Source organism: Myotis brandtii, unplaced genomic scaffold (genome assembly GCF_000412655.1).
Source record: "Myotis brandtii unplaced genomic scaffold, ASM41265v1 scaffold604, whole genome shotgun sequence".
Taxonomy (NCBI): domain Eukaryota; kingdom Metazoa; phylum Chordata; class Mammalia; order Chiroptera; family Vespertilionidae; genus Myotis; species Myotis brandtii.
In genome coordinates this window covers 1672154-1691374 of record NW_005370286.1, presented here as the reverse complement: position 1 = coordinate 1691374, position 19221 = coordinate 1672154, and the positions used below count along the sequence as shown (strand labels likewise).

The 19221-nt window shown below is 56.8% G+C and overlaps 1 protein-coding gene across 1 annotated transcript in view; it reads right to left on the bottom strand.

Moving 5' to 3' along the window:
- The window catches only part of ADGRA1 (adhesion G protein-coupled receptor A1), a 21228-nt gene extending 3200 nt beyond the window's left edge, over positions 1–18028 (bottom strand). Inside the window, 6 exon segments of the mRNA XM_005879658.2 lie at positions 779–877; positions 5989–6134; positions 10384–10507; positions 11478–11605; positions 16525–16730; positions 17400–18028. Coding sequence (XP_005879720.1) covers positions 779–877; positions 5989–6134; positions 10384–10507; positions 11478–11605; positions 16525–16527 — 500 coding nt within the window. The 5' untranslated portion in view covers positions 16528–16730; positions 17400–18028.
- Between the last annotated feature and the right edge of the window lie 1193 nt (positions 18029–19221).

The window sequence follows — 19221 nt, the reverse complement described above, 5'->3', positions numbered from 1 at the left end:
GGGGCGGGGAGGGAGACAGCTCCAGGACCCCGAGGGTCTGCTGAGGGCTGTGCTGGGATCCGAGCCCAGCGTGGCACTGGCCTCCTGGGGGCAGGCGGGGTTGGCTGTGGGGCGAGCCCAGTGCTGACTGTGCCGCCTACGCCTGAGGTGCCCGTGGAAGTCATTGCTGGGCATGGCCAACTGGCAGCCTCATGGTCAGGTGATGGGCAAGGGACCCCATCCCACCCACCAGGGCCAGCCTGATGCACTCAGGCTGCTTTGGAGGGCCAAGGTCAGGGAGTGTCCCGGGGCACTGGAGCCTGCAGAGCTGGGGGTGGGCGTCCTGTGCGGAATGCGAGTGGGGAGGGTCAGTGATGTCCACTGGCCTGGACAGGGTAGGGAGGGCCTGCGGAGTCTAACCCAGCTCCCGTGCACAGCTGGGTCCACTCTGCTGGCCTCGGCCTGCTGCCCAGGTGTTACTGGTCCCCCAGGCCTCTCCCATCTCCATGAACTGGCCCTCGGTCCCCAGGGGGAAACTGGGTCCGTTGGGGAGGAGGACAGCTTTGGGCCACCAGGCCTTGTGCTGGCAACTCATGGACACCTGGGGACAGTCTGGGCAGCCCAGGACCCCTGCCCTGCATGGTCTCAGCAAGGCCGCGCCTCATTTCCGGGCTGTTGTAGTCTGTCGTCTATGAGTGTCTGTGACCTGAGAAGGTGCTGGCTGCCGCTGGGCACTTGCAGCCAGGGCGACTGGAGCCTCGTCAAGGGCCACCCTCAGCCCCTCGGTGCTTGTACTCACTATGCTGAGTCCTCGCCCTCCGTCCCGTAATTCCTGATGTTCGTGGCAGCCGTGACTCCGCAGATGATGAAAGGAACCCCTCCACTGACGAGGTAGAACCTGCCGGAGAGCAGGAGGTTGCTCACTGACCTTTGAACCCAACTGGGTCCCCCAAGGACAGCATCACCTTCAGGGCAAAGGAGGGAGGGTGGCCCAGGGGTCCTGGCCAGCAGCTGTCAGGCAGGGGCAGCGCCCGCACCCCCAGCCCCCTGGCTGCTGCGCCCCTGAAGAGATGGCCCTGGCCAGGCCCCAGTGCCATGTCCCCCATGAGGAGACTGACACGGGTCCTAGGTCCTTGGGTGGGAGCAGGATGACCCTGCCTCTGGTCACTTGTGGTGACCCCTGGGGACTTTTCCTCCCAGAATTCTATACCCAGAAACACACCCTTCAGAATGCAGGAGAAATAAAGACAGATTGTAATAAAAATAAAACTAAGTGTCCCGCTGACTTCAAGAAATGCTAAATGAAGGCCTTCAGGCTGAAGGGTTCTTGTACCCGATGGACACTTGGAGGAAGAAAGAACATAAAAATGCTAAATAGTAGGGTAAGTAGAAAAGGTTTTGTTTCCTCTTAACTTCTTTAAAATACATGTGACTGTTTAAAGGAAGAATGTTACCTCTGCCTGTGGCATTTATGACACACACAGGGGTAATATATACGGCGTCTCCAGCCTAAGGATGTGGGAGGGGAGAGGGGCCCCATTCAGTCACAAGGTTTCTAATGTAGTTTACATGAAATAGTAGAATTTTCACATTGAACAGGCTGTGAAGAGGCCGTGGATTTAAATCCCTGAAGCGACCACAGAAAATTAGTAGGCAAAACACTAAGAGATAAAATAAAGAATTTAAAAATGTTAAAATAATCCAAGAGGAGGAAATAGAAGAGGAAAGGAAGGACAGAAGAAAAAAAAAGGAAGTAACGCTCTAGCCGGTTTTGCTCAGTGGTTGGAGCTTCCGCCATGGACTGAAGGGTCCTGGGTTCTATTTGATCAGGGGCATGTACCTTGGTTGCAGGCTCGATCCCCGTGTGGGATGCAACCAATCAATGTGTCTTTCTCATATTGATGTTTTTCTCTCTCTGTCTCTCCCCCTCACTTCCATTCTGTCTAAAAATAAATGAAAAAAATATCATCTGGTGAGGATTAACAACAATGACAAAAAGTAAAACAGAAAACAAATAGTGAAATGGAGATCTAAATCCAACAAAATGAAAATTTCATTAAATTTTAATGGACTAAAAACTCCAAAGGCAGAGATCATCAGAACTGATTAATAGCAACAAAAAAAGCAAGCTATTTACCGTCTACAATAGGAGCATTTAAAATATAAAGGCACAGAGAGGTGGAAAGTTAATGGATGGAAAAAGCAGTCCACACAAATCATGACCCCAGGAAGTCTGGAGTGGCTACATTAATAGCAGATAAAGTAGATTTTAAGAGAAAAAGATAAAGAGGGACATTTTGTAATGATGTCAGTGTTAGTTTACTGGAAGTCATGGCAACCATGAATGTGTGGGTGCCTAGGAAAAGATTCAAACTACATGAAGCAAAATGGACAAAATTAAAGGGCAAAATGGACAACTCCAAAATCATAGTTGGTGATTTTAACTCCCCTTCCTTAGCAATTGAGAGAACAAGTAGTAAAAAAAATAAATCAGTAAAGAAACAAGATCTGAACAACAGTATTAATCACTTTGCCCTAATTACTCTTTCTAGAACATCACAACCAATAAATGCAAAACATTTATTTTTTTAAGTGCACATAGTCTGTTCATCATGACAGATGACATCAAGAAACACATCTCAATAAATTTAAAAGAATTTAAAGCATACAGAGTATATTCTCTGATCACAATGAAATTAAGTTGCAAATTAATGACAGTAAGATAACTAGGAAAATCACGACTATCTGGAAATGAAATGATGCACTTCTACTAGTAAATAATTTGTGGATCAAAGGAGAAATCAAAAGGGAATTTAGAAATGATTTTAAACAGAATGAGGAAGAAAATACCATATAAGATTTCTGGGTGCAGCCAAAGCAGGATTCAGAGGGACATTCATAGCTATGACTGCATCTGTGAGAAAAAAGGAAGGTCTAAAGTTCACTGACATAAGATTCCACCTCAGCAAGGCAGAAAAATAAAAAATCAAAGTAAATGGAAAGGAGCAGGAAGAGGAGAGAATAAAGATAGGAGCAGAGATAAAGAAAAAAAAAAGTCCTGGATATAATGTACAGCACGGCGACGATAGTAATACTATGCTGTATCTCTGAAAGTTGCTAAGAGGGTGGATCTTAAATGTTCTCATCACAAGAAAAAAAGTAGTAATTATGTGGGTGATGGATGTTAACTAGACCTATTGTGGTGATCACAATATACACGAACATTATGTCCTACATCTGAAACTAATAATTTTATGTCAGTTACACCTCCATTAGAAAAAAAAAAGACAAAAGTAGTGAAAATTACCAAAGCAGACGTTGATTTCCTGAAACCATGAACAAAACAACATAGCCTGAGTGGGCTGATGAAGAAAAGAGAGAGAGAAAAAAAAAGAAAGAAAGAAAAGAGAGAGAACAATTTCCAGCGTTAAGGAGGTGGTTTTCCATCACCCGTCCCACAGGCACCGAAGGAGTCAGAGGGCAGATGGTCCCGACTTAGGATGGTTCTACTTACGGTTTTCCAACTTTATGATGGCGTGAAAGTGAAACGCATTCAGTAGGAACTGCACTTTGAATTTCTGATCTTTCCCTGGCTGGTGCTATGTGGTGTGATGTTGAGCGGCAGGGTGAGCGGAGGCTGCCGTTAGCCACGTGATCACGAAGGTAACAGCCCGTTACCGGCAGTGTGCTGTGTTGCCAGTGTTTTGGGGTATTGTGTTCTGAGCATCTGTAAGGTGGGCTAAGCTAATCTGTGATGTTCATAGGTTAGGTGTGCTAAATGCATTTTCGATTCAACAATATTTTCAATGTATGATGGGTTTACCAGGATGAAACTCCATCGTAAATAGAGGAGCATCTCTATATTATAAACAAGTGTATGTGAATGATTCAGCAACTTAGATGAAATGAATAAATTCTTTGGGAAAAAAAAACACCCCAACAACATCCAAAAAATCACCAAAATTGAAACAAGAAGTAGAAAGTCCGAATACTCTGTGTCTAATAGAAGATTGACTTCAATATCCACAGACATCTAACAGAGAGACTCAGGTCCCCTGGGTCACGTCTAAGGAAGGGATGACCGGGTCTTATTTAGGCTCCTTCAGAAACAAGGGGGGTGGGGTACCCCCTGACGCAGTTTGAGATTGGTATCCAAACCAGGCAAGGACATTAAAAATGTAAATTCCCTGACATTCTCCCCCATGAACACAGATACCACATCTCTGACACGTAGGACTTCACGAAAAGGATTAAACAAGAGTGCGGTGGGGCTCGCTCTGCTCAAGCCTGTGATCCCCATCATTGGCCCCGTGGCCCAGGCCAGCCCACAGGTGTCTCCCTGGCAGCCGGGTGGGGGGAGAGGGGCCACATTGCTAAGCTGTGGAGCTGGGGGACAGTGTGCCCTGGCCCATTCAGTGCTGTCTCATGCTCTCCTTTCCCGATGGCTACAGACTGTCCCTGTGGGACCAACATGTTCTCCAGTGAGTGGAGCTCTAGAGGCTGCCGGGCCCTGGGCAGGTTCAGACCCTCCCGACTCGGGCAGTGTGGCCCACGGGCCACTGCCCACTGGGTGCTGGAGAGGTGCTGACCTGCCCTGCCGCCCAAGCCTTCCTGGCCGTGCGTCCTGCAGGGTGAAGCGCTCAGGGCCCTCCATCACCTCCGGCCAGGCCCTCTCTTGCCTTTTTTCTGCTTTTTCCCTGAGTATTCCAGCTCAAGTCACTCTGAGCTTTGAGCCCTCAGGACAGGGGCTGAGCACAGCTCCGGGGCACAGCACAGGCTCAGACAGCAGAGGGCGCTGGAGGCCTGGGCAGCTATTCTTGCTGCAGCGGCTGGGTGGTCAGAGGTGTGGAGCCCCTGTCCCCCCCCCACCCCCTTGCCAGTGATCTCTTCCTGGTGGAGGTGGCCCCTCTGCACCAGCCTCACGTGCCCCTGGGCTCCAGCCACGTCCTCTGCAGTGCAGTCTGCACCAGCCTTGGGGGCCCCCAGGTCAGAGCCCCTCTCCTGTGGATCTCGGTGGGGTTTCTGTTTTGTTCCCACTGACACAGCCCCTAGCGGAGCCCAGACCCATTAGGACCACGGGCTTCATGCACTCCCTGTCTCCGCACAACCCAGCCAGAAGCTCCCCTGACCGTAGGGTCGGGCAGCCTCCTCCTTCTGTCAGGGCACAGTTTCTAGAAAGAACCAGTGAATCTGCATCTTGATGAAAATCCAACTACTGCCCGATAGCGTCCTTGGACACACACAGGGTGAGGACGTGCAGCCACGCGGGAGGAAGAAAGAGCATGGGGTACTTGCTGACTGGCTGGCCGTGGGGTCACCGTGGGGCAGCACAGGAGCCAGGGCTGGCCCTGGGCACAGGGACTCTTGGTCTCAGGACGTGGGGGGGAGGGAGTCTGATCAGTAAGTGGGGTGACATTCCCGTGTGAGAACGGGGAGTCGGTCCCTGCTGTGAGCACCGCTGTCCCTGCAGTGTGTGGACATCCTGAGACAAGCCTTTCACCCGCGACTTCGAAGCTATCCCGCCACCTCGGTCTCACTCCGACATCACCGCACACTCCCTCAGCTGCCCTCCATGGCTCGTGATGACGGTACCTGCCTAGACTGGTGATTAGTCTTCGTGGAGAAAGCTGCGAGTCCGAAGCCACTGAGCCCGCAGTCACCTTGAAACCAGCAATTCCAGCAACTGAGCTGCCTCGGTTTCCCCAGCGAATGAGTAGGTATCTTAACTCAGAGACCCGTAAATCACTGAGGCCACTTACTGACTCCCCATTGGAGCCGTGTGCACCACGGCCCACCCATGGCGTGGAGCTCAGCAACACTGGACCGACACACTGGCCCAAGACCTGCTGGCCAGGCTCTAGCCCCAGCTCACTCCTGCCCCCGACCCACCGCCCAGCACCCCCAAACCCTGGCCGCATCATCCTAGGGCCCCAAGTTTCCTTGTGAGCCACTTTGCCTAGATCCCAGCATCAGGTGCAGGACTCCCGGAGCCTGGGGGATGGGAGGTACCTGAGCAGGGGCTGCTGGGAGTACGGTGGCTGGTCTGGGCCCGGGCAGGGTGGGACCTTCTTGGTCACCTGCTTGTAGATGTTCCTGGCGGTCACGGCGATCCACAGCATGGTGGAGAGTGTGCAGTAATGCAGCACGATGCCCACCTGGGGGGCGGGGGAGACAGGTCAGTAGCCGCCCGCCAGTGCACTGACCTCCCTGACCTCCCCACTGCACGTCCCAGCGCCGCCCAGCCCTCCCGCTCCCCTGCGTCCTCAGGAGGCAGCTCGGCAGTGACAAGAAACGAGGCTGCCGGAGGCCCCAGGGTCCTTGGTTCCAGCAACACTGCTCTTCACAGGGGTCTCTGAGCTCAAGGGAGATGCCTGGGCTGCAAAGAAGCCTTGCAGGTATGTTAGCCCAAAGCAGCTTGGCTGTCCTGCAGAGGGACCGGCTGGGAGCCCGGGGGCCTCTGGGTGTGGTCCACCTGGGGCCGGCTACATGGCATCTCTGAGCAGCACGCACACCATCCTGCACACGGGGCCTGTGTGTACGGGTCCCTGTGGTGGGTGTGGCCCAGGCAGGCACTCGGAGAGCTCCAGGCGCTGGGCCCTCGCACACAGGAGCCCACCAGGTGAGGTGGGGTGGTGCGCAGCAGGGGGCTCCCAGGTGCCGGTGTTTTTGGCACTGCCCGTGAGATCAGCACCTTCGGGGTCAGACGCTCAAGTCCGCTCCCTGTCAGTCGGAGTTGCTTGTTACTATGGAAACAGAGCCAGGTTCCTCCCATAGCCAGCACTTACTGCATGAGCTAATCACGCAATCCACGCTCTGTCTCCGCCCGGCTCTAGAGAAGGAGGTTACCTTTGAAGTAATAACCTGACCCTTCACAATGACGAGTAAAATACGGCTATAATGGGAAAGGACATAAATGTTTAAGGAACACAGAGATTCTCTGAGTGAAGCTAGCATTGCACCATCATGATGATTTATCAAGCGCAGCGTTCAGTTTTACTTATGAGAAAACTCTATAACAATTGGTGAGAACATCGAGGAGGCGGGTAAATCCCAGAATTGTATTTAGGGTTTGGGATGGGCTCCTGCACGTGGGTGAGTCCAGCCTTTTCCTCGGCCTGCCCTCCATTGGCTTCAGCTGCATCCTACGCACAGGGCCTTACCCCACCTGGAGGGCGGGGGAGGCGCTGGGAAGCCAGGGGGCCAGCTCGGCAGCAGGAGATGCAGGGCGGGGAGTCACGTCACCTGGCCCTCAATGGAAGGACAGTCTGACTTTCTTTTCAGGGAGAAACGGAGACAGGTCCTCAGAGGCGAGGAGGGCACGGAGCACCCAGAGCTGGGAGGAGAGTGCGGGGGAGGAGGTGGGGCTGAGCCTCATCCTGACTGCATGTGGGGGGATTTTATGAGCCTGTAGACGGCAGAACTCTGTCTTCCAAACACCGACTCAGGCTGGACACATGGAGAGGTCACGGGGACCCCGCCCTGGCTCTCAGACAGCAGTCTACCGCCTCCCCACGCTTCTGGGCCCAGGGCAGCCCTGACGCACATCTATTATGTGAGGACAACGCTGGCCGTCTGTCTGTGATCATGATGTCACTTTGTACTTTAATGAGGCACACGGTCATTTTTTGTTGCCATGACAACCGGCTGTTCTCTCTGCCATTCGGAGCTTGGACCACTTCTCATACATCACTCACTGTCACCCAGAGCGACACTGGTCAGGGAAGGCTGGCCGGAGGGTCCTGTGTCGGGCACCAGGGTCGTGTGTAGGTGTCACTGGTCAAGGTGGGGGCCAGCCTGGCTGCCTATAATGAATTGGCTCATGTAATTAGGGAGCCCGAGGAAGCCCCAGGTCTGCAGTGGGCAAGCTGGAGACCCAGGAGAATGGCTATGTAATTCCTCCTGTGTCTGCATCCAAAGGCCGGAGACCGAGGTCTTTCTCACTCAGACTTCTACTCTATTCAGACCCCAGCAATTGGACGAGGCCACCGATACCACGGACGGCCCTCCACTCTACTCGCCTCATCCCAAACACCGTCCCAGACACACCCAGAATCATGTTTGACATGTCTGGGTGCCCAGGAACCCAGCAAAGGGACACAGGAAGTAGCCATCACCTCTCCCTGTGCCTCCTGGTCTCCTTCTGCGGTGAGTGGAGGAGGGACCCCAGCCAGGTGAGCCTGGCCTCGCCTCTGCTCTGCATCTCGTTTTCTCTGACACGCCGGGCAGGTTACTGCTGTCTACACGCCACTGGAAGGCAGGTCCATACAGCGGGGGAACCGGTAGGTTTGATCTCAGCTGCACCCATAGCACCCATAGGCACCCAGTGCATTTTTGTGAATGAATGAGTGAATGAGTGAATGAATGAATGATGCCCTGATACCTTCCGGCAAGGTAGGGGGGAGATCAGGACAGCATCTGCTGCGGAGCGCAGGGCTGGCTGTCTCTGCTGGGGCCCTAAGGTTGTCACTACGAGAGAATCGAGCGTTTCTCACACTAACAGGATTTCTACAGGTCTTACCTCTGTGGATGTTTCTAGGTCACATCTGCTCCCACCTACCATGCACCCCGGCCAGGCCCTGGGTGCCATGCGGATGGCTAGCAGACACAGATGGCTCCCAGATTTTCTGGGGCAAGGGCTGCTGGGGCCCTAAGGTTGTCACTACGAGAGAATCGAGCGTTTCTCACACTAACAGGATTTCTACAGGTCTTACCTCTGTGGATGTTTCTAGGTCACATCTGCCCCCACCTACCGTGCACCCCGGCCAGGCCCTGGGTGCCATGTGGATGGCTAGCAGACACAGATGGATCCCAGATTTTCTGGGGCAAGGGCTCCCCAGTACCATGATTACTGGGCCTCTGAGGGGTGGGGGTGGCTGTACCACCGTGATTCTGGCGGCTCCTCCTCACTGGGCCGGGCTTGTGGCGCTCGCGTGGAGAAGTGCGGACATAAAGGTAACAATCCAAGCCACGCGTCTGGGTGGCTCCGCTCCCCGGTAGCATTGCAGGCGGAGCGTAAATTGGATTTCCCGGGGCGCTCGCCTCAGTGGTTTCCACGCCTGTGGAAAGGCGAGAGGAGGCGGGCCTGCCCCTCATTGTGCTGTTCGCGTTTGTGCTGGATGGCTCATCTTGACACCGAGTCACAGAAAAGTGGTGTCTCTTTCACCAGGAGCCTAGGGGCTGGGCCCCGGGTGCCAGGGCTCTGGGGCAGGTGCTGTCTCATGGGCCTGATGCCTTCCTTGCGTGCAGGTGGGTGTGGAGAACGAGAGCTAACAGCCCGATTATTCCCTGAGGTACCCCTGTGGGAGCAGCATCTCATCTACCGGTCCCCAGGGTGAGTCTGTGCATGTGGACAGGTCACCTCGTGTGGACAGACAGCCACCGAGGTCAGCGCCAGTACACCAGGTCCCAGGTGGTGAGGCTGTGGCAGCACAGCCATCGATGGATGGCTTCACAGCAACCAAGGCTGTGAGGAGAGCAGCGGGACATCCCCGTGGGTGCTGCTGCCAGAGCTCCCTCCACGTGGCCTGGGCGGGTGTGCCCACAAAGTGACAGAACCAAAGGGGTGGTCCTTGGAGGGATGCTCCGTGGGTTGTGAAAGGGCCTCTTCTGAGCCCTGTCAGGAGCCGAAGGGTCGTTTAAGTTTTTCCCTTTTTACTCAAGAGGGGGCAGGGCGGACTCCTCCGTGGCCTCCACACGTGTCTCTGTGGCCTGGACTCCGTGGCAGCCCGCTGGTGACAGTTTCTGCTGCCTGATTATGAGTCTTGGCATTAGCATCCTGGGATTCTTACTTGGATGGGGAAGCAGGTGGCTTGTCCCCTGCTCCTGCCCCACCAGCCTCTGCAGGGCAGGTCCCTGCTCCCGGACAAGCCCTGTTTGTGGGACAGTGGACTTCTCAGCAGCCTGTCGCCACCACAGGCCTCAGAGCGAATTGGTCCAAGTGAAAAATACATCCTATATATTAAAAGCCTAATATGCAAATCGACCAAACAGCAGAACAACCGGTCGCTATGATGCGCACTGGCCACCAGGGGGCAGATGTTCAATGCAGGGCTCACGGCTGGCGAGTGCAGCTCTCCTGCCTCCGCAGCAGCGCTAAGGAGCAGCCAGCCTGGTAAGGAGTGAGGGCTCCCAGACTGGGAGAGGGTGCAGGCTGGGCTGAGGGACCCCCCCCTACACAAATTTCATGCATTGGGCCTCTAGTTATTTATATGATGGAATACGGAGCAAAGTAACTAGACTCACTTGGGTCTGCAACACGGACACACTGGACGCTGGACCATTCCTTTCATGAGAAACACCCAGATACTCAAATATGATTCCATACACAAGACAATGATCACAAACTTCCCCTTTGGCCAGAGAGGTGATGGACCCTAAGGAAGATGCAGGTGAAGGAAGACTCACCGCCTGGCACAGGATGGGGTACTTGGTGCGGTTGATGCCCCCGGCGAACACGGTGAAGGTCAGGGCTGCGTGCAGGCAGAAGTTCAGGAGCGTGTGCCTGCCCTTGCGGCTGATCCGGATGGCGCTGGGGAAACACAGGTGTGTCGTCAGGAACCCGCCCCTCAGCAGCGTGGGCGTGAGCCCTTCACCTGCGTCTGTCCATGTGGGAACCGGGAAGATCTCTGGGCAGAGAGACACACCCCAAGGACCAGATCAAGGGAAAGACGGACAGCCACCCTCAGTGTGTGGCTGGTGGGGTTCAGTGTTAAACCCCCTTGGAGCACGAGGCCTGGAAGGGTTTTTGAGAAATCTCTTATAACCTTGAGGAGGCCATGACAGTGACCAACTACACGGCGACCCCTGTGGCCACGCGGGCACTGGACTCGGACGCTGCCTATGGCTGTGCCCACACCTCATCCCTGGCTACGGCCACGGCTGCGATTCCCTAGCTATGCTGACAGCTGTGCCTGTGGCCACAGCCCTCCGTGGCCGTGTTCCCACCCCACGTCTCTTCCCATGACGGTGGTTCTGTGGTTATGCCACGGCCCAGGCTTTGCCCATGACTCGCCTTGTGGGCTGAACCCTGACCATGGCCAAGACTCCTCCGCACATTCCCCAGGGCATCCTCGAGTGATGGGGACACAGCCAGCTCGTCTCCTCACTCCCAGGCAGAGGAAACCAGCTCAGAAGAGACCTGACTAGAGTCTCCTTTCTAGAAAAAAAATGCAGACGTGCCTGAGGGTCTGCCGGCTGCTCCAACTTCCCAAGGACGTGGGCCCTCGGGCGCCTGAGCAGACGCTGTGCTGTTGGAGGAAGAACTTACTTCACCTGATTTGATAAGAACATGGACACCGGGGATGGAGGGGCATGGCTGTCCCTGACCGTCGGCGAACCTCGGTCACCCCCAGGGCCACCCAGGCTGGGCAGTCTCAAGCTGGCCGGCCATCTGTGAAGTGCCTTCCAGGGACTTCTTGCTCCGTGAGGGTAGGAGGTCTCACTTTGGGGTTTGCACTAGGCGGGGAGGCGGGGCGTCTCAGGACAGAGTGGGGCCTCACCTCTGGTGCATGAGGTAGGTGATGACGGAGGCGAGGAGGCAGAGCAGCATGACGGCCGTGCAGGCGTACACCACGGGGTGCAGGAACTCCCCTGGGTGCTGGGGCAGGGAGAGGACACTCTTCAAATCCTGGAAGGAACACAGAGCAGACCCAGGTGAGCGACGTGGCTGAGAACCTGTGCATGTGGCAGAGCCACGGGGGCTCTCCCCGAGCCCAGCCCCTCCCTACAAGTCCCTGGTGGCATTTTCAGAATCAGGGGACGTTTGCCAGGTCTCAGCAGAAGGAGGCACCCTGCCAGGGAAGACCCTGCTCAGGTGAGTGCTCAGCAGGTGGAGCCACGCCTCATGGGCTGCCCACGAGTGGCTTCACCGTGTAGGGGCAGCCCAGATGGCCATCTTCATGGGGCTCTGACAGCCCTTGGTGGGTTTCCCCGTGACTGATCCCATCAGCTGCTGCCTTGACAGCAGAGAGACCTCACATAAAAGCCAGTGGATGCCAGGGGGACTCTTCATGGTCTGACCACCAAGGGACCTGGTCGGCAATTGAGGCCACAAATAGTGCCCTGGCCCAGAATAAGAAGATGACCAGACGTGACAGAGGGAGGGTGCTGTGACACTCCACAGACCGTGGGCCGGACACCACGGTGGCACCCACGCTTTGGTCCGCACTGTCAATGGACTGGGACGTCTGAAGGGCAGGTGTGCACATGCACAGAACAGCAATGACTCCCATCAGCCTGGCATGGGCTCCAGCAGGACACATGCTGTGCCCTCGTCCAAATCCCCACTAAACCGTGAGCTCAGAAATAAGACGGCCAAGAGGTGCCAGCCTCAAGGTGACAGGGACACCCTGGCTGCAGCAGCGGCACTATTCAAGATGCAGAGACATTTTGTGAGGGTGTGCCCAGGCTGGGTTCACAGGCTGGAGGTCACTCCGTCCTCGGGCGCTTCCTCCTCCTCTGAGGGCCCAGGGTTAAGGCTCCCCTGGCACTGAGGACTGACCCAGAGCAGCGGCAGCCACAGTGGGTGTTTATAAGAAACAATCAGTTCCCTTTGGCCTCCTCTTTTTTCCTTTCTCCAAATCAGAGTTCTCAACAGTGCCTTCCTACATTTTTAGAGGTGACATTTAAAATTCAAAGTAGGCAATGCAAAGCGGAGACATACTTTATATTTTAAAGTTCACACATGTACAAGTTCCTCCTGGAGGAATCGGCTTTGCAAGCGTTCCACAAGCAGGTCCTGACGGTTGTTGGTATGTGGTCAACAGAGCTGGACCGCCGTCCCTGGACAAGTCCCCCTAGGCCAGGGCCTCAGCAGTGCCCTTTGGACCAGCAACCGTGGGCGGAGCCCCGACCTCACAGCAGAAAGGCTGGGGAGCCCACCCTCTCACCCCCATGGCAGTGGGAGCTGTGATTCCTGGTCACTTCTGGGCCTGCAGGACCAGGAGCTGTCTCCTCCGAGGCTACCGGCTTGCATCCTCCCAGGCGGCCTCTTTTCTCTGTGGAGCTCAGGCCTGGACTGCGGGTTTGTTTGCTTTCCTATTTCTTGAGGCATGAGTTCCTTTTACATTATATTATTCTAAGTTGCGTGTGTCCTTTTGGGATGTTCTGCAAACCAAATAAATCAGGACGTTAAGAGCAAGAGGAAAGGAGGAGGGAGTCAGTCAGGTCGCATGCCACTTGTCTGATCAAAACATCACCCTTTAGTTGAGAGTGACACATGGCCAAGGGGCCTATGACAGCCGCGGACGCAGACGTGTGTGTGCAGACCGTGTGTGCGCCCCGTCCTCTCGGCGAGGCGTCCACAGGCCGGGGGCATGTGGGACGTCCTTCCTTGCGGTTCTGTTCCGACCGAGGCTGATTTCATTAGCGCCTGCTGTCCCTTGTCGCCTTTTTAATGATAATTGCTTCTTATTGATCTGTCAACCTTTCATCAAAGTGTTCCCGGGGGAAAGGCAGAGGAAAAAGATAAGTAATTTATTCATTCGGAGCACAAATTACCCTAATTGGACGTTGCATTTACATGTTTGTTACGTTTCCTTTTGGAGGCGTGTGGGCTGGTCGGCTTCAGAGAGCTTCGGAGAGAACAGTGAGAAGCATCTCGGGGACGCGCCTTCTGACTGGGCGTCACTTGCTTAAGGGGGTGACACTCTCCAGTTGCAGACCGGAGGCTGTTTCAGGAGTGTTTAGAAGTGTAAACAGCGGACAGAATTGAAAGCACAAATGGAGAGCACTCACTGAAGCCAAGTGTCTGCAGCATCCACGCCGCTCTTCTAGGCGAGGCTGGAGGTGCTGGCCTGTGGGCGGGGTGGGGTGGTGGGGAGGTTCCCAGGCTTGGCCTGGAGGATGCGTTTGGAGTGGGAGCGGCCCCCTGCACCTGCTGACCAACCGGCGACTGGGCGACTGAGCGCTGGGAGCGTCCTGAGCGGCACTGGGCCCAGGTCCTCGGCTCGGACAACCGGCGGTTCCCTCCCTATTGGCCTCCCGAGCACCCTGCCTGGTGTCCACCCTGATCTCTTTGGGGGTTTTAATTCCCTTGTTTGAATGTGGGGTACAACTGTGGGGAAAAGGGGCATCCTGAGCGTGCCGCGTGTCTCTACTCCAAGCACGGCCGGGGCGGGACTGGCCTCTCGCCCTGTCCTGGCTTCAGGGCTCTTCGGGACGTCCCCGAGCACGCTCCAAGGACACTGATTCCAGCCCTGAATTCAGAGCATGTGGGGGGCTCCGCTGGGGTGTGCATGAGAGCCCCAGCCCTCCTGTTGTGGCGCCTCCTGGGCCAGGACCATCCCGAATGACCGAGTGGCCTTTGTGCCACTGGGACCTGCAGGTCAGTGACGGGAGCTCACCCTCCGCACGACCTGATGCTGCTGTGACTGGAGGCGCCAGCAGGCGGCTGGACCACCCACGCCAGGCCTCTCCCTGCAGCCACTGCCGCCCAGAGCCCTCAGCCGGGCCACTGACCCTGCTCCTCCTGTGGCTTCTCTGGAAGGAGACAGACAGTGCAAAGGTTTGGACAACCTTTTACTCTACTTCCAAAGCCGGCCACTTTGTTCCCTGAGGAGAGGCGGTCCCCTCGCTCAGGGTGAAGGTCACCGAAGATTATAGGACACAAAGTAATGAGCACGTGGAACCTGCTTGCATTGGAATCCCAACTGCAGCAGCCAGGGACAGGCCAGCCCCCGTCTGCTTCGTGTACTAGCAGTTGTGATGAAGATGTGGGGTGGCGGCGGCCTGGGCTTCAGGTGCCAGACACAGGCCTCCCAGGGGCAGCACCTGGGTATTCAGACCCTGTCTGAGCGCTGGACAGACAGCAGTACCTCCTGGCACCATTCTGAAAGGAGGCGTGGGCCCAGGAAGCCTGCCCAGAGACGCCTGGAACTCGGTGCAATTGAACTTCAGTGTGTGGCCGAGGAAACGTGGGATCCAGGAGGCAGCTTGATGACCGCAGGTGTTAGGGAGGCCCGGGCCCCGCAGGAGCTGCATGTGTGGCCAGAGGGCGGCAGCCGGGGGCAGACTGGGGCAGGCCACCCTGTTGCTGGGCCTTCAGGCTTCCCTCCGATGCCCCGAGCCACAGGATGAGCCTGCCCAGCCGTCTGCACCACAGACTCAGACACACACAGAAAAGTGCTCTCACCTGAACTGTCACCCTGCATGTGAGGCCGGGCATTCTCCTTTCAGAAACTCTCTCCAGTGTAAATGTTATTTATTAAGACAAAACCCCAACAAACTGCTGAAACCCAATCGCTGTGGGCAAGGCTAACCGGGTGGTTTTCAGAGTTGGATGGGCCGGCGTTCTGGCTGAGACCAAGGCACCATGGGCAGACCCCGCCCCTGAAATGGAGAGCGAGTGTATGGAAGGGCCGGAGCATCAGAGAGGAGGCAAAGACAGGCAGCGGTCACCTGTGGCGGCCCTGAAGGGCAGTGCTGGGCACCTGCCAGCTCCCCTGCCAGCTCCCCTGCCCTCCACCAGTGACAGGTTCCATTGGCACATGGGGATCTACATTTGAGGAAGGAAAGCTGGGGATGCTGCCACCCGTGAGGCCACAGCCATGTTGGGTGTGGCACCTGCGGGCAACAAGTGAGCTGGTGGGAAGCTGGGGGCCGGGCCAGGCAGCCCGCCTCTCTGAGGAGCAGCCTGTGCCCAAAACACGCAACCTCTCGGCTGTCTGAAAGGCGAGTGCCTGGCGTCCGTCCAGCTTCCGAGGCCCGGGGCAGCCTGGGAGGGAGGCTGAATTCCGGAGAAAAGCATCTCTCTCATTCGGACATTTCTAACGAGAAAATGAACAGGCGACTCAGACTGACCACTCCTGAGGAAGCAGACCACCAGGTCTGCATTTGGGACTCATTGTTGGGGTCAGTGCCACGGCCGCCGCTGGCTGCACTGTCCTCTGGTCATCAGCATTCCCTGCACGTGCTCTGCCGGCTGTCTCACACACACACACACACACACACACACACACACACTGCATTATTCACTCAGCATCAACCTTCCGGAGTCCGAACTGGCAGCCGCCACAGCGAGGCACACACGAGTCCGCAGGCTGAGCCCCCACATCCCCGGGCTGCTCACAGCAGCCGCCCCCCTTTGCTGGCGAGAGAAACACCCCCGTGTTTGCTGTACGTGCCGCTGAAGCCCACCCACGTCCCCCTGTGGTCCTGCCAACTTTCTGCAGGCAAGAGGAGGGCAGAGCTGCAGTGGGAGGGGCCCGGGCCGGAGGCCAGGGAAGGTGCTCAGAGGCCCTGGAGCCGACCGGGGTGGGGGCGCGGGGCGGACATCTCCTCCACCGATGAAATGATTCAACATTGCGGCATGCCATCAACTAATTAGTATGATCCTCCCGAGCAGCCAGGCAGGCGGCCTGGAAACAAATGGCCACCCCCCGCCCTCAGCCCCCTCCCCCGCCCCCAGGACTCTTGGGCACAGGCACAGCGTATGCCTGGCTGCGGGCTAGCTGACCACCTGACGACTCAGTTTCCTGGCTGGGGCCTCTGTGCGCAGGGTGGCCGCCCTCGACGTGGCCCCCCCGGCCCCGGAGCGTGTGGACTCACCATGAGCACGTGAAGTTACTGAAGGGTGGGCGCCCGGATGCAGATGGTGTCCCCGTTAGCCAGCTATGTCGCGCCTTTCTCCCCGCCAGCCTCCATGGCCGTCCAGAAGGTCAAGGTCCCAAACAGCGGCCACAGGGTCAAGCCCCAGGCTACGGGCCTCAGGGCGACTCTGGTGGGGCAGGTGAGGGTGGAGAGGCTGCACCCACCTGTGAAGACAGGGCCTGGTCAGGGCAGGGGAGGGTCCCCCTGCCGCCCTCTCCCCCCACAGCCCCAGCACCTCCCAGAGTTGCCCCATCTCGGCTGCTCTCAGCCCAGCCAGCCTGTGGACTCTGACTCCGGCCTCCATCTGCCAGGGACATGCCGAGGGCCTGGGGACCACCTGGGCTTGGGAGCCTGAGGGGCCCTGGCCAAAGGCACTGGCAGCCAGACTGCCCTCCAGGGAGCACTTCCTTCTGCACATTTAAAAAGCAACCCATGCTCACCACCCAGCACAGGAAACTAAACTCACCGAGCTGGATAACAAGTCTGTCAGCTTAAGTCAAGAGAATCCAGTAAACCTTGAATGCATCTCCTAAAGAACAGCCAGCCCCTGGCAGGTGGATGGAGCTGGACTCAGGGGCTGGCTGTTTGCTCCCCACACAGACACGGATTTTGGCTGTGGCTCGGTGCCCTCAGCTTAACCCAAAGTTATTGGGAATCTGCATTTCCAGGAGCAGGAATCGCCTCACCCGGGTTGGCACTGATGCCCGAGAAACGGTGGAGAACGGGCTCTGTGGGCAGCGGGCTCCCACCTTGCCTCCCCCACCTCCTGCCGCTTCCTGGCCCTCAGGTCCACCCACTGCTCAGACCCTGAGACGCGATACCCAACTTCTCACCTATTTTGGCAAAAACAGCTGGAGGGGCAACAGCACGGTGCCTGTTGCCGGGGAGCCACTGCGAGCTCGCCCTGCAGGGGAGCAGGTCTCCATTCCCGGGGCCCGTGTGCCCCGCTCGCCAGCAGAGTTATCAACAGATTGCAGGACTGCAGCCGGGGACGTGAGTCAGAGCCAGGACGGCAGACATGCAGCGCGATTCTCAGCACGCAGCTTCCAGAACTCGGGTGAGGAACGCCAGCCGCCTCTGCGCTTGCTTCCGCCGGCGACAGCCAGGGAAGAGGACCGGCGGGAAGCAGGAGCCGTAACCATGGGGATGGGGGAGGCGGATGGCGGCGCTGTGGCCGGCTCCCTGCCGCAGGCTGGGAATGGTTCTTCCCGTGCCCATCACACTGCAGAGCCGATTTAAAGAGACAACCGGCCAGGCTCTGCCTTCGCTCCCAGCAGCGTCGGACAACCCACCTGGAAACGTCTCCCTGAACCGAGGCAGGAGGGCTGGCGATTTTATTTAAAGAAAAAAGCTCTGTTCGTGGAGGGCTCCACAAACAGAAATGTGACCAGGAAGTCGATTTGGGAGGAATTTTCACAGTCCTTGTGTTAAAACATCACGAATCCAAACATGTGCAGACAGAGGTGGACCCACAATGAGTCCTCCCAGGGTGAGTCAGCGATCCTGCTGGTGTGCTCAGCCCCACAGCCCCTGCCCCTTCCAGGCCCCAGGCCCCAGTCCCCAGCCCCAGATAGAGCAGGGCCAGGGGAGGGAGGAGGTGGGGTCCTGTCGGCAGCGAGTTGGACCTGCCCGAGCTTCCGGGTCTGTACTCAGCTCATGGGAACCTGGAGGGGAGCCCATGACTCTTCTCTTCAATCTAGAAGGCTGTAACCCCGCTCAGGGGTCCCAGGTCCCTGCTGTCCCCGAATTTTGAGGGGCCTGATTTTATTTTATTTTTTTAAACGTATTTTTATTTATTTCAGAGACGAAGGGAGAGGGAGAGCGAGCTAGAAACATCAATGATGAGAGAGAATCATTGATCGGCTGCCTCCTGCAGGCCCCACATTGGGCATAGAGCCCACAACTCAGGCATGTGCCCTGACGGGGAATCAAACCATGACCTCCTGGCTCATAGGGTGACATTCAACCACTAAGCCACCCCGGCCAGGCTGAGGGGCCTGATTTTATTGGTGTCATTAAGAATATAGGAATTAGAGGGGTTCTGTGCTCCGGCTCCTCGGCCTCATGCACCCTGCCTCTGAGTGGGGTGCTGCCAACACTTCTCTGTGGAACTCTGGGGTAAGTCCTAAACCTCAGGTGAAGGCATGAACCCCAGGGGTGAAGGGCCTTTCCTGGTGCCCAGAGAGTGGGTGTTAGCGAGAACCTCCTAGGCTGGTTCCCCAGGCCTGTGGGGCAGTTGGAGCTCCCTGGGGGCCCAGGCCTGGGGACAAGAGGGGCAGGGAAGGAGGTGGGGAACCCACTCTGAACTAGGGGATTTTGCCCAGACTCCCCCAGGCGGGGGTGGTCTCCATGGTGCTTCTGCCCTGATGTCCTGTCCGCTGCTGCCCCCTCCATCAAGACTGTCCAGGTACAGGGTGCAAGGTGAACGGGTCAACCCCTCAAAGCCCTCAGAGGCTTCCCCGCCCAGAGATGGCAGAAAGCCAGGAGTGAATAGCCCACCATGGGCTCAGCTCCCCAGGACGGCAGGCACAGCTTGGAGGAGGGGACAGGTGCTGGGGCAGCCACCTGGGACTCTGCTGTCACCAGCTCTTCCCTCTGCTCTGTGCACAGCGTTGTGTGCTGTCCCAGTGATGTGTCCTGGCCTCAGAGCAGGGG